General features: G+C 45.4%; 1 protein-coding gene across 7 annotated transcripts in view; it reads right to left on the reverse strand.

Moving 5' to 3' along the window:
• The window catches only part of LOC130295231 (zinc transporter ZIP10-like), a 51329-nt gene that overhangs the window by 1000 nt on the left and 34553 nt on the right, over positions 1 to 15776 (reverse strand). For 5 of the 7 annotated variants that reach the window (XM_056545771.1, XM_056545761.1, XM_056545781.1 and 2 more), the window contains exons 5-9: positions 11452 to 11652; positions 7452 to 7569; positions 5297 to 5704; positions 5106 to 5186; positions 4815 to 5005 (exon numbers count right to left, since the gene is read on the reverse strand). In XM_056545771.1, coding sequence (XP_056401746.1) covers positions 4815 to 5005; positions 5106 to 5186; positions 5297 to 5704; positions 7452 to 7569; positions 11452 to 11652 — 999 coding nt within the window. The remainder of the gene's footprint in view (positions 1 to 4814; positions 5006 to 5105; positions 5187 to 5296; positions 5705 to 7451; positions 7570 to 11451; positions 11653 to 15776) is intronic. The other 2 variants (XM_056545801.1, XM_056545811.1) reach the window with 2 other exon arrangements.

Below are 15776 nucleotides of genomic sequence, written 5' to 3' on the forward strand. Positions count from 1 at the left end.
TATCAGCGAGAACTACAATACCGAATCCTCCTAATGGTACCAGATGCGCAGCCATTTCGTTGGTGTGAATTAACGTTGTATCCCCTTCACTATGTATATCCTGGACAGCGGCTCCTGACCGTGTTGGTTGAGGAGCTGTATTTAGTAGATAGACCAGCCATATACCTAAAGTAAGCTTTAGTCTAATCCAAGAAGAATAGATTGGCCTTTCTGTTCTTTGGGAAAGACGACATTGAAGCCTGTCTATTGTGAGGACCATGGGGAGTTTTCCCCTTGTGATTGTATGGTATTTCGTGTACACAGACCTGTATAGGCCCGCTTGTCAAAAGTTTTAAAGCTGCTGAATACATACATACATTAATAATTTAGTAATTATAAAGGAGGGAGAGGGGGTTGGGAATCTGGTCTGTACTCAGGTGGGAGGAGTCTGGAGTTACGTCTGTATGGGGGGGTGGGGAGAGAGTCAGGTCTGGAGTCTATTTGGGGAGGGTTTCATGTGAAGTCTATAGGGGAGGAGGGCATCTAGTGATGGGTTGGTTTGTATTTGGACCAGGAGTCTGGTTTGCTTAAAGGGGTACTCCACTGGAATTTTTTTTATTTTTTTAAATCAACTGGTGCCAGAAAGTTAAACCGATTTGGAAATTACTTCTATTAAAAAAATCTTAATCCTTCCAGTACTTATTAGCTGCCGTTATGATCCACAGGAAGTTCTTTTCTTTTTGAATTTCCTTTCTGCCTGACCACAGTGCTCTCTGCTGACACCTCTGTCCATTTTAGGAACTGTCCAGAGTTACAAGCAAAACCCCATAGGAAACCTATTCTGCTCTGGACAGTTCCTAAAATCGACAAGTGTCAGCAGAGAGCACTGTGGTCAGACAAAGGAAATTCAAAGAGAAAAGAACTTCCTGTGGATCAAAACAGCAGCTTAGAAGTATTGGAATTATTATTTTTTAAATAGAAGTAATTTACAAATCTGTAACACCAGTTGATTTAAAAAATGTTTTCCAGTGGAGTACCCCTTTAAGGGATCTCAAAGGTCTGTACTTGGGGGGGGGGGGGGGGGGGGGGGGAGGTATCTGGACATTGTATTTGGAGGATGGGCTGGGGAAGTCCGGTATGGAGCCTTAGTTCAAATGAATTCTATGCATTCATATGCCATAGATTAAATAGGCCCTTCCCTCTATATTGATAGTCTGAGTCAGTGTTTCCCAACCAGGGTGCCTCCAGCTGTTGCAAAACTACAACTCCCAGCATGACGGACAGCCAAAGGCTGTCTGGGCATGCTGGGAGTTGTAGTTTTGCAACAGCTGGAGGCATCCTGGTTGGGAAACCCTGGTCTAAGTGAGTCCCAACATATTTGTAAATCCGTTCCATTACCAAAAATGACTCCTTACTCTAGAAAAACAGCTGTAAAGTCTCAGCCAATAGGAGTCTCTTTGCAACCTGCTGTCCACTGCCTGTTAGGGGATCTCTGACTCCAAGAACCAGGACAAAACACAGGAAGTGGAGCAGGGCTCAGCATCTATGTGCAGGGAAGAGAAAGAACCTGAAAAGGCCAGGGATGTGAACCTGCAAGCTAAGCCAGTCTTGCCTGAAGAAAAGGACCTGAAAAAGGTAAATGAAGGCTTCCTTCTCATCATTCACCACCCATATTAAGATCAGGGCAGCTACCCCTTGTCTAAATACTAGTGTTCCTACTGATGTATGTCCACAGTGCTGCAGTGTAATCCCCCCAACCCTTTCACTTGTCACGAACAAGAGTTCAATGTTTAGTGTAACTCCTTCATTGCTGCTCACACAGAACCTTGCAAACCCAGTGTGTCAGTAACCCCTTCCCACCTTCACATGCCATCTATAGTAGTGTACTGTGAAAATTATCCCCCAACACAGTCAGCCTGTTCAGTGCGCTTTCACCAGAACTATGACATGACAGCAGTAAGGACTGAACTGGGACTAGTCAGAGAAAGCAGGCAGTGCGATTAATACTTACACAGCCCAACTCTGAAATGTGTAGAAAAAAAATAAAATAAATAAATAGCTGTGCACCATGGAGGAGGCTCTTAGGGGCCCACGAGCAGTAAGAGCCCAAAAATCATTGTCACGACTCTGAAGGGTTAATTTAACCCTTGCAAGATTTCAAAAGATTTTTTAAATGACAGCTTTAAAGGGATACTCCCCTGGCCAGTGTCAGGAACTAAATGTTTCGAACACTTTTCGCGCTACGATCGTCGGTCACGCCCCTCTTGACGTCACAACCACACCCCCTCGATGCAAGTCTATGGGAGGGGGCGTGGCAGTCACCACGCCCCTCCCATAAACTTACATTGATGGGGCGTGGTCATGAAATGAAGGGCGTGGCTGACCCCGCAGTGCGAAAACAGCGTTCTAAAAATGTAGTTCCAGACACTGGCCAGGGGAGTACCCCTTTAAAAGGGCACCATCTCAGTGGCAGCTTTATACATCCTATTTCAGGGGCTTAATATGCCTTCTCAAAAGTTACGCGATATGGGATAATGCACATGAGGATTTCTCACAAAGGGATGCAGAGAAGAATACACCTTTGTCTCAAGCTACATGACACAAGTTCATATACAAATTTAGACCTAAGAGGGAAAGTGTCATCAGAAAAAGAACCTACTGTTTAAAGCGTTCCTGTCAGATCTCTCAAAAAAGAAAAACTTATGTTACTCAATACTGATCATGTACATGTCATTTTTATGTTGGCACCCCTGAAATTTTTCAAGAAAATGAAGTATTTCTCACAGTAAAGGATTGCAGTAACATGTTTTGCTATACACATGTTTAGTCCCTTTGTGAGTATTGGAGCTAAACCAAAAAGAGGGGGTGGAAGCAAATTGGACACAATGTCACATCAAACTCCAAACATGGGCTGGACAAAATTATTGGCACCCTTTCAAAATTGTGGAAAAGATTGTTTCAAGCATGTGATGCTCCTTTAAACTCACATGGGGCAAGTAACAGGTGTAGGCAATAAAAAAACAAAAACCACACCTGAAAGCAGATAAAAAGGAGAGAAGTTCACTTAGTCTTTGCATTGTGTGTCTGTGTGTGCGCCACACTAAGCATGGACAACAGAAAGAGGAGAAGAGAACTGTCTGAGGACTTGAGAACCAAAATTGTGGAAAAATATCAACAATCTCAAGGTTACAAATCCATCTCCAGAGATCTAGATTTGCCTTTGTCCACAGTGCGCAACATTATCAAGAAGTTTGCAACCCATGGCACTGTAGCTAATCTCCCTGGGCAGGGACTGAAGAGAAAAATTGATGAAAGGTGTCAACAGGATAGTCCGGATGGTGGATAAGCAGCCCCAAACAAGTTCCAAAGATTTTCAAGCTGTCATGCAGGCTCAGGGAGCATCAGTGTCGGCGCAAACTATCCACTAAACGCTATGGCAGGAGACCCAGGAGGACCCCACTGCTGACAGACATAAAAAAGCAAGACCATTTTGGCAAAATTAACTTGAGTAAGTCAAAATCCATCTGGGAAAACATCTTGTGGACAGATGGGACCAAGATAGAGCTTTTTGGTAAAGCACATCCTCTATTGTTTACCGAAAACGGAATGAGGCCTACAAAGAAAAGAACACAGTACCTACAGTGAAATATGGTGGAGGTTCAATGTTTTGGTGCTGTTTTGCTGCCTCTGGCACTGGGTGCTTTGAATGTGTACAAGGCTTTGTGAAATCTGAGGATTACCAATGGATTTTGGGTCGCATTGTACAGCCCAGTGTCAGAAAGCTGCGTTTGTGTCCGAGATCTTGGGTCTTCCAGCAGGACAATGACCCCAAACATACGTCAAAAAGCCCCCCGAAATGGATGGCAACAAAGCGCTGGAGAGTTCTGAAGTGGCCAACAATGAGTTCAGATCTAAATCCCATTGATCCCCTGTGGAGAGATCTTAAAATTGCTGTTGGGAAAAGGCGCCTTCCAATAAGAGACCTGGAGCAGTTTGTAAAGGAAGAGTGGTCCAACATTCCGGCTGAGAGGTGTAAGAAGTTTATTGATGGTTATAGGAAGCAACTGATTTCAGTTATTTTTTCCAAAGGGTGTGCAACCAAATATTAAGTTAAGGGTGCCAATAATTTTGTCCAGCCCATTTTTGGAGTTTGGTGTGACATTATGTCCAATTAGATTTTTTCCTCTTTTTTGGCTTAGTTCCAATACACACAGAGGGAATAAATGTGTATAGCAAAACATGTGTTACTGCAATCCTTTTTTGTGAGAAATACTTCATTTTCTAGAAAAATCTCAGGGGTGCCAACATTTACAGCCATGACGGTATCAACAATATTTCACAAAAAAATTGGAGATTGCCTGTACTCTACCACCAAAGACAATATGGTGAGTGTATAACTTACATCTTCCTAAATTAGTGCTAAAAGTACAGTGGTATTTTTATGCATACATTTTCTATCTGTTCCTATGTAGTTCATGTATATCATCATTTGCCAGTACTGTAATGCTGGGACTTGTAGTTTTGGAATAGTTTGAGGTACAATATTTGGATAACTTTTTGCAGCAGTGTTGCCTTCAGCTGTGAGCTTACAGCTTTTGCAAAACATCCTTTGACTGTCCAAACATGCTTGGAGTTGTAGTTTGGAACAGCTAGAGGCACGTTTGGTAAAACGGTTACAGGAATTGTTCCTCCTGCAGCCTTGTCATAATTATGTACAAAGAAAAACCTATTTGAAAATTGAAACCGAATAGAAAAAACATGCTTCAGTATCTGCCTCTAATCATGACAAACACCAAGGCAATACATTCCCTTTAAATGTTATAGTTGTCCCTTACCATATCAACCAGGGCCACGTAAAGAAACATGCCGGCTGTAATGGCAAAAATCCATAGAGTGATATTATCGGCGTATTGTCCGACTGCTGTACCAATCAACATGCCTATATAAGCCATCATCGCAGACAAGAGATTGTACACAATTGCTTGGTTTACAGTCATACCAGCCTTCAGTAGCACAGCAAAGTCTCCTGAAAGAGTCAGAATTAAAGGACATGTAACACCCAAATACATAATAGTTTTCATAGTCCATTCTGACATGTTTGTCAAGTACCAAGATGTTCCATTTACCTAATTCATGGGGAAGCTCATGGCAGAATACGGCTACAGAAGTGCTGATGCCTCCCGTGAAGCCAGTACTGAAGGCAGCTCCTAAAAGCAAAGATAATACAAGCGATGAAGCCAAGAAAATATCAGGTCTACATTTCAAGTCAGGTGGGAACAGAAAAGAAAAAAATAAAATAAATCAATCACATGCTTACCTATGGCCAGTCCGTCACTAAAATTATGCATGCCATCACCCATTATCACCATCCAAGCTATGCTGGCAATCCCAGTGTCTTTCAAGTCTTTTCCCGAGTGGCAATGGCCATGGGAATGGTGGGAGTGCTTACTGTGACTATGCTTCTTTGGCATCTCTACTTTTGCGTGATTATTATCAAAGTGTCCGTCGTCCGCACTATGATCATCATCACAAGAGCCGTCCTTGTTAATGTGCGGCATGGTGTCTTCGGAGGCAACAAACACCTTCATGGGCGACTGATTGAGACTGTCCACGTAAGTCATTTCTGTTTCATTGAGTTGCTGGGATTCAGACGAGGCTGGGTCCTCAGGGGCTAAATGAAAAGAAACGATGAAAAGAGACGTATCGGCTTTACTGATCCAGATCTCTAGTAGAAAAGAAGTTTTGGGATATTGGACAAACTGGATTAAAAGGAACATTTTAAAGTATTCTAGGAAATGAAGTATTAAGAAAATGAACTACAAAATTACACGGAAAAGCAAAATTTAACAATTGAGTCAAAATTTACAGGAACATTTCTTCATGGTATCCCCCCTATTACTGTCATCTCTCCCACTGTACAACTGACCGTGCAGGAACTTTTCTAAACACAGTATATTACTGTAATCATTTTTACCTTTTACAGCCTCCAGCAACCCGTGGGGAAAATACAGGATCTTGTCTTCATGTTATTCCGAAAAAGCATATGAGTGCAAGGAGGGATCTGATAGACCAGTGTACCACCAGCTGTTGTAAAACTACAACTCCCGGCATCTGGCTGTCCGGGCATGCTGGGAGTTGTAATTATGCAACTTCTGGAGGCACACTGGATGGGAAACACTGTCACAGGCAATGATGCAATCATGTAGTTCACAAGAAGTCACATGTGAGAATGACCAATAGTCTACACAGTGGAGCACGTCATTTACTGGCAGGTCCGAGTGGTGATCGCAAGACCCTGCTGTAATAATGACAAGGGCTCGATATGTATGGATGCAGGAGATTACACTGCAGGAATATTGCTGGCAGGTTCACTTTATATGCCCTCAAAGAAAAGAGAAAAATATATATAGATCTATCGTGCTGGAAACAAAAACTGGGAAAAAATAAAATAAAAAAAATAAAAACACACCACAAGCTCCTTATTGCCTCCCTCCAGTCCTGTGATCTTCTGTCTTCTTGCACCTTTAGAGGGGTACCCCGCCCCAGGACATATTAAGATGTCTGATAACCGCTGGGACCCCCCCGTGATAGCTGCGCAGCACCGGCACAGTATGTTCAGAATGCCGGGTTCATGAAGTGGGGGTCGTGACGTCACGCCCCGCCCCCTTCATTCGGGTCTATGGGAGGGGACGTGATTGCCGTCAGACATCTTACACCCTATCTTGTGAATAGGGGTTAAGAGATCTAGGGGCCGAGTACCCCTTTAAGTAGGAACTGCCAGCTCAGCCTATCACTGGCCGAAACGGGACACCGATGAGGCCAGCTATTGGCTGAGCAGGCAGGTCCAGCTCCAAGAGCTTGTCTTGAAATCAGGAATAAGACAGATCACAGACCCAGACGAAATAAAATTGTGGAGGAACAGGTAAGGTTTTTTTTCTATTTATTTCATTGGTTTCTATTTATTTTTTTTTTAAAGAAAACACACTTTATAGTATAATCCTAAAATATTGATGCTTTTTACACAGGACTGCTGAGCCGCAAACTTTTTTCCCCCATAAAATCTCATGACACTCGCCCGATCATGTGAAACTTTAAAGTAGAAGCATTTTAGAGCGGATTATCTGGCGTCTGCCCTGAAGAGAAAATCATAGATAATCCTCTGAAATGAGGAACAGAAATTAAGGATTTAGATTAAACATAAAATGATCTTGAGAGTGACATGCGATGACATCCGTTTGATCAATCTGTCCTATTACAGGCATATGAATCCGTTCCCCTGTCTTTACACCAGTGCTCACTTTGGGAGATGTGTTCACGAATACCGTGGTATAAAAAGAAGGGATCTTCATGTGTCTGTACATGATACAGTTGTCTTGACTATATATGAAGACTGATTTTTTTTCTGTACTAAGCAAATGCGTAAAACCAAACACTATCCAGGCAAATCATCACAGAAATTAGGAATCAGTTACCTGCCAAGGGTTTTAGTTGTAACCATTCAGCATCTGATCGGCGATTTAACTTGTGATCAGATAATTTTCTTCCCACTGCCGCCTCCTCCGCTTTCCTTTTCAACCTACTTGGTCTTCCCTAAACAAGACAAAACACATTAAATAGTGAATCCTATGATAACTGGTTTGAGAAGTGGTATATAACTTATAAATGGGCCTTTTTACTTTTGGCCAGAACCAATTTCAGTTAGCAATGCCGATTAGACCACCAGTGAGGGGTAAGCACGCCTGTGCCAGCCAGTCCACCAGTGAGGGGTAAGCACGCCTGTGCCGGCCAGTCCACCAGTGAGAGGTAAGCACGCCTGTGCCGGCCAGTCCACCAGTGAGAGGTAAGCACGCCTATGCTGGTCAGTCCACCAGTGAGAGGTAAGCACGCCTGTGCCAGCCAGTCCACCAGTGAGAGGTAAGCACGCCTATGCTGGTCAGTCCACCAGTGAGAGGTAAGCACGCCTGTGCCAGCCAGTCCACCAGTGAGGGGTAAGCACACCTATGCCGGCCAGTCCACCAGTATGGGGTAAGCACGGCTTTGCTGGTCAGTCCACCAGTGAGGTAAGCACACCTATGCTAGTCAGTCCACCAGTGAGGGGTTAGCACACCTATGCCGGCCAGTCCACCAGTATGGGGTAAGCACGGCTTTGCTGGTCAGTCCTCCAGTGAGAGGTAAGCACGCCTGTGCCAGCCAGTCCACCAGTGAGGGGTAAGCACACCTATGCCGGCCAGTCCACCAGTATGGGGTAAGCACTGCTTTGCTGGTCAGTCCACCAGTGAGAGGTAAGCACACCTATGCTAGTCAGTCCACCAGTGAGGGGTTAGCACACCTATGCCGGCCAGTCCACCAGTATGGGGTAAGCACGGCTTTGCTGGTCAGTCCTCCAGTGAGAGGTAAGCATGCCTATGCTGGTCAGTCCACCAGTGAGGGGTTAGCACGCCTAATGCTGGTCAGGTCCACCAGTGAGGGGTTAGCACGCCTAATGCTGGTCAGTCCACCAGTATGGGGGTAAGCACACCTAATGCTTGTCAGTCCACCAGTATGGGGTACGCACGCCTAATGCTGCTCAGTGCACCAGTATGGGGTACGCACGCCTAATGCTGCTCAGTGCACCAGTGAGGGGTAAGCACACCTAATGCTGCTCAGTGCACCAGTATGGGGTAAGCACGGCTATGCTGGTCAGTCCACCAGTATGGGGTATGTACGCCTAATGCTGGTCAGTGCACCAGTATGGGGTATGTACGCCTAATGCTGGTCAGTGCACCAGTATGGGGTAAGCACGCCTAATGCTGGTCAGTGCACCAGTATGGGGTAAGCACGCCTAATGCTGGTCAGTGCACCAGTATGGGGTAAGCACGCCTAATGCTGGTCAGTGCACCAGTATGGGGTGAGCACACCTAATGCTGGTCAGTGCACCAGTATGGGGTAAGCACGCCTAATGCTGGTCAGTGCACCAGTATGGGGTAAGCACGCCTAATGCTGGTCAGTGCACCAGTATGGGGGTAAGCACGCCTAATGCTGGTCAGTGCACCAGTATGGGGTGAGCACACCTAATGCTGGTCAGTGCACCAGTATGGGGTAAGCACACCTAATGCTGGTCAGTGTACCAGTATGGGGTGAGCACACCTAATGCTGGTCAGTGCACCAGTATGGGGTAAGCACGCCTAATGCTGGTCAGTGCACCAGTATGGGGTGAGCACGCCTAATGCTGGTCAGTGCACCAGTATGGGGTAAGCACGCCTAATGCTGGTCAGTGCACCAGTATGGGGTAAGCACGCCTAATGCTGGTCAGTGCACCAGTATGGGGTAAGCACGCCTAATGCTGGTCAGTCCACCAGTATGGGGTAAGTATGCCTAATGCTGGTCAGTCCACCAGTATGGGGTAAGCACGCCTAATGCTGGTCAGTGCACCAGTATGGGGTAAGCACGCCTAATGCTGGTCAGTGCACCAGTATGGGGTAAGCACGCCTAATGCTGGTCAGTGCACCAGTATGGGGTAAGCACGCCTAATGCTGGTCAGTGCACCAGTATGGGGTAAGCACGCCTAATGCTGGTCAGTGCACCAGTATGGGGTGAGCACACCTAATGCTGGTCAGTCCACCAGTATGGGGTAAGCACGGCTATGCTGGTCAGTCCACCAGTATGGGGTATGTACGCCTAATGCTGGTCAGTGCACCAGTATGGGGTAAGCACGCCTAATGCTGGTCAGTCCACCAGTATGGGGTAAGCACGCCTAATGCTGGTCAGTCCACCAGTATGGGGTAAGCACGCCTAATGCTGGTCAGTGCACCAGTATGGGGTAAGCACGCCTAATGCTGGTCAGTGCACCAGTATGGGGTGAGCACACCTAATGCTGGTCAGTGCACCAGTATGGGGGTAAGCACGCCTAATGCTGGTCAGTGCACCAGTATGGGGTAAGCACGCCTAATGCTGGTCAGTGCACCAGTATGGGGTAAGCACGCCTAATGCTGGTCAGTCCACCAGTATGGGGTAAGTACGCCTAATGCTGGTCAGTCCACCAGTATGGGGTAAGCACGCCTAATGCTGGTCAGTCCACCAGTATGGGGTAAGCACGCCTAATGCTGGTCAGTGCACCAGTATGGGGTAAGCACGCCTAATGCTGGTCAGTGCACCAGTATGGGGTAAGCACGCCTAATGCTGGTCAGTGCACCAGTATGGGGTGAGCACACCTAATGCTGGTCAGTCCACCAGTATGGGGTAAGCACGGCTATGCTGGTCAGTCCACCAGTATGGGGTATGTACGCCTAATGCTGGTCAATGCACCAGTATGGGGTAAGCACGCCTAATGCTGGTCAGTGCACCAGTATGGGGTAAGCACGCCTAATGCTGGTCAGTGCACCAGTATGGGGTAAGCACGCCTAATGCTGGTCAGTGCACCAGTATGGGGTAAGCACGCCTAATGCTGGTCAGTCCACCAGTATGGGGTAAGCACGCCTAATGCTGGTCAGTCCACCAGTATGGGGTAAGCACGGCTATGCTGGTCAGTCCACCAGTATGGGGTATGTACGCCTAATGCTGGTCAGTGCACCAGTATGGGGTAAGCACGCCTAATGCTGGTCAGTGCACCAGTATGGGGTAAGCACGCCTAATGCTGGTCAGTGCACCAGTATGGGGTAAGCACGCCTAATGCTGGTCAGTGCACCAGTATGGGGTAAGCACGCCTAATGCTGGTCAGTGCACCAGTATGGGGTAAGCACGCCTAATGCTGGTCAGTCCACCAGTATGGGGTAAGCACGCCTAATGCTGGTCAGTCCACCAGTATGGGGGTAAGCACACCTAATGCTGGTCAGTGCACCAATATGGGGTAAGCACGCCTAATGCTGGTCAGTGCACCAGTATGGGGTAAGCACGCCTAATGCTGGTCAGTGCACCAGTATGGGGTGAGCACGCCTAATGCTGGTCAGTGCACCAGTATGGGGTAAGCACGCCTAATGCTGGTCAGTGCACCAGTATGGGGTAAGCACGCCTAATGCTGGTCAGTGCACCAGTATGGGGTGAGCACACCTAATGCTGGTCAGTGCACCAGTATGGGGTAAGCACGCCTAATGCTGGTCAGTCCACCAGTATGGGGTAAGCACGCCTAATGCTGGTCAGTGCACCAGTATGGGGTAAGCACGCCTAATGCTGGTCAGTCCACCAGTGCGGGGTAAACCCAATGAGGACAATAAAAGTCATAATTTGACCACAGCTTTATGTGGACTACATAGAGGGTTGGTGCCTCCACCAAGGATCACCCCCAAAAGCCAAAATGGACATAATTTCTTTAGTACCCACTGTCCCAGGGTTGCTCTTTAACGGGATATGCTCCACACTCTTTAGAAATGGCCCATCGTCTGAAGACTCCAGACCAATGCTTATTACCTATATCCCCACAGAGCTAGGATATAAATAACCAGAACTGACTGTACTCAGGGAGCACAAGTAGTACCAGTATGAAGACTGAACACTTACCCGTCTCTCCTTATAGTGTTTAAACATTCGGAGACAATGCTCCACTATGAAGAGCAGATAAATTCCACCGAGGGCGACAAGACCTTTCATGACGCTGTCATATTCTACCAAGAACTCTTTGCTTGAGGCTTCATCCAAATCTTTGCCGTGGTCGTGACTGTGACCGTGTTCGTCTGAAGAGTGGTCATGTCCTCCTTGTGACTGCACAAAAAAATTTAAACAAATTAAATCAAATACCCCGTTGTACCAGATTACAAAATATTAATTTGCAAAAAATACAATATATATTTTTCTTTTGCCAGTTTGCCCAGGGTTACAAATACTTCTAAAGCAAGTGGTCAGCACAATTGTTCTCCAACCCTTGACCAGATGTCTAGATTCTATTCTTACGGAGCAAATGATACCAACCTCCAGACCAGTGTTTGCCAACCAGAGCTCCTCCAGCTGTTGCAAAACTACATCTCCCAGCATGCCTGGACAGCCTTTGGCTGTCCAGGCATGCTGGGAGATGTAGTTTTCCCACAGCTGGAGGCCCCCTGGTTGGGAAAACGTGGTCCAAACTATAGACTTCACAGCTGAAATCCAACACCTTTATTGAAATAGCTCCTGTCCAGATGAGAAAACACTGACGCTTTTCAGGCAACAAAGCATCCTTAATAATTGCTTATGTGTAGATGGAGCCAATTTAAATATATTTGCATGTTCCAGAGCATCTATGTATACATGTGGGAATGAGCTTGCATTTATATCCCCCCCAAAAAATAGAAAAACACTCCTTAATACAGGCGCCAATACATGTATAGTTGTAAAGGAAATTGGGAGTATGTATACATAGATGCTGAGAACACATGCATGCTTGGTCCGGCTGAGTGTGCATGTGTTATCAGGGAGACTGGGAAGAAGACTTCTAGTGATCCCCTAGTATGGGGAGCTCCCAGACCTGTGTCTTGCCTTCTAAGGACACTAGCTAAAAACGGATTACTTCACTTCCAGTAGGCGGGTATATCCTGCCAGGGAAGAGTCGACTTTTCCTAGTGTCAGCGCCTCCTAGTGGCAAGAGCATATACCCATCAGTATGGGTGTCCCCCAATGAAGAGCGACAGAGAAAGTTGGGATAACCCCATATACATGCTAACTGGCAGCAGACCCATCCCAAAAACTCCTGGCCGTGTGTACGACTACAGTCTCCTAAGCTTATAACCAACAGTCCCACAGGACACCCACTATGTTTCCACAATAATTTTGCCATCCTTGTGTACACATTCCCATAGTCCTACCCCTTTCTACACCTGAGCGGACAAACCCCTTTAAAAACTATTTACATCGCACAGAAACAAAGTTCAATACTGCAACTCCAATAAAAAGTTAAAGGTGTACTCTGGGGAACTAACCCCATAGCCCCTCCTTTCCCTCATCAACCGATTTAATTGTCTTAATATCATTCATTAACTATATAGAGCAATATCCCCTCTTAGGTTGTCACTTACATGCAGGGAGTGAGGGAATTACATCTAGCCATCCACTCTGTCTCTGTTCATAATGCTCTCTAAATGCAGCCCCCACCCTGCTAAGAGAGACAGACCATGTGGTTTCTGCCCTGCACTGATGAGTCATGCTTCCTTTAGTGCTGAGGACTGAAGTTTGTGCAGCCTCAGCCAATCAGACACTGAACCTCTCTTCTGCTAAGGTAGAGCAGGAGGGTGGGGGCTGCTCTCAGAGCTGGCTGGTAGAGCAGAATTTCAATGATTGCTGGGAGATGTAAGACTAGGAAAGGATGGCAAAAGAATATCAAGAAGCCAGATATAACAGGGGTCACAGGAGCCATGCATATCAGGCAGGATGGTTTACAGGGAATAGAGATGAGCGAACTTACATTAAATTCGATTCGTCACGAACTTCTTGGCTCGGCAGTTGATGACTTATCCTGCATAAATTAGTTCAGCTTTCAGGTGCTCCGGTGGGCTGGAAAAGATGGATACAGTCCTAGGAAAGAGTCTCCTAGGACTGTATCCACCTTTTCCAGCCCACGGGAGCACCTGAAAACTGAACTAATTTATGCAGGATAAATCATCAACTGCTGAGCCGAGAAGTTCGTGACTAATCGAATTTACTGTAAGTTCGCTCATCTCTCTAACAGGGAACATACCCAGATAGCGTGGTGGCTTTGGAATCTTATATAATAATTATATTATATTTATATTTTATTATATTAATTATATTTTATTATATTCTATATTATCCCTGGATTACCCCTTTAATACTTCATTTAATGGATTTTGAAATAAAAAAGGAACACACTGTGTGAGGTGTTAAGAACCAACAATCATTTAAGTGACTTAAAGAAGCACTCTATTTTTTGCTTATATGGTGCAGCATAGGCTATTCTAAGAGAACACTGTAGAGGTTCTTGTGCATGCCTTGTGCTTACCTATTTTAACTGATTTCCTTATGCTGCCTATGTTTCTCAAATACTCTGGCTTTGCAGAGGGGAGGGAGGAAAAGAAAAAAGAAAAAAAAAAAAAAAAAAAAAAAAAAAAAAAAAAAAGCACCTAACCATCTAAATCAGGCTGCTGATGCTGGAGTTTACCCAGTTGAACTCATTAGGCTTAGAAGGACTGGGGTAAATTCACATTAAATGCAGTTTTGAACCGTTTTCTTATTCAAAGTGCACTTTTTAGACCAATATTGCCATGGAGGTTAAAGTGATTTGACCTATAAATCACAATTGAGACATTAATGAAGATTTGACATCTTTAGTTTGTGGTTTCACATTATGCATGCATTTTTTTTAACACATTTTTACTGCACTTTTTCCTTTTATTTTAAATCTGCGATTTTCCAAAAATCGTGGTAAAATTTAAACATTTGTATTGTAATTTGCAGAACTGGGGTAAAAAAAAAAAAAAAATAGAAATAAAAAACAATTTTTGCTGATATTTTAGGGAAATCACAGCAAAAACAAAGAGAATGTAACAAAAAAAATAAAAAAATAAAAAGAAAACAATGTGTGAACACAGCCTCAGGTAAAGTGTATAACTAGTATATAACCTGATCCAATAGCTATAGCAGCAGCAGTATACAGATAGAGCTGGGAGGGGTAGGGTCTGGGAGCTGCCAGTAGTAGTTCACAGGAAGTCAGATGACCCAGGACTGACCACTTTCTGACACATTATGCAAATATTTCCCAGCCAGTGTGCCTCCAGCTGTTGCAAAACTACAACTCTCAGCATGCCTGGACAGCCTTAGGCTGTGCTGGCAGGAGTAGTTTTGCAACAGATGGAGGTCCATTGGTTAGGAAACCCTGCACTATGATTGTTTTGAGCACATGACCCAGTTACAGTAAAACCTCTAGATGCAGCTTTGCCTCTCATCTGGCTGCAGCATCATCTTTTTCCCAGCTGAAGTCCAGAAAGTGAGAGCGGGACTAGCACTCCTCTGTGCTCACTCCTGTCCTATCAGACTGCAGCATGAAAACAGAGGAGGGGGTTACAGAGCAGCCTGCAGTGATTGGATGAAGAGACCCAGCACAGCAGAGTTTGGAAGGAAGTGAATGCATGGTGAGTGAGGGCGGGCTCAGTGCTTGCCGCGCCCTTTCTTAAGCAGTTGGTGTCAGAATGAGTGAGCAGCAAAACAGAGTGATTTGTGAGCCAAATACAGAAGCTAGACATAAAAGACATGTAAAGAATCTGCATGACCTAGTGAGTGAAATAGAAGCCTTATTTTCTGTGATATGACAGGTATGCATTAATCTTTACACAACTTCATTACCAGTAAATTCTATTTGGGGCCCTCTGTCAATGCACCAGGTCCCTTTAACACTTCACATAGTATTTTATAAGTTTACAGCAAGGTTAGCAAATTTAATGGCTCCTGTTCGTACTATGTATAATATGCAACTTTTTTTCCACCCTCTTTACACCACAATACACTTCTAATCATTGGTAACCCCTTACGTTCCGTTGCAGTCTATAGCCTGAAAGATGCAGAGTGTGTATATACATATGTATACATACATACACACACACACACTATATTATATATACACACACACACACACACACACAGTATGTAAAATCAACATACGATGCTTTTATATGTCGGGGCCATCGCATTAACTGCTATCCGACAGTGCAAAATGCTTAAGCTGCTGTCTGATAGCAGTTTAAGCATCCCGGACAGGTTCACTTACCTATCCCCGCTGCTCCGGGTCCACTTCGCGATCCTCCGGTGTCTTCTGCATCTTCTCCAGGGTCCAGGCCTTGCTTTCCGGCATCGTTATTACGTCACCACGCACGCCGCGCCGGCGCAGCAGCGTAATAACGTCA

Source organism: Hyla sarda, chromosome 1 (genome assembly GCF_029499605.1).
Source record: "Hyla sarda isolate aHylSar1 chromosome 1, aHylSar1.hap1, whole genome shotgun sequence".
Classification (NCBI taxonomy): Eukaryota; Metazoa; Chordata; class Amphibia; order Anura; family Hylidae; genus Hyla; species Hyla sarda.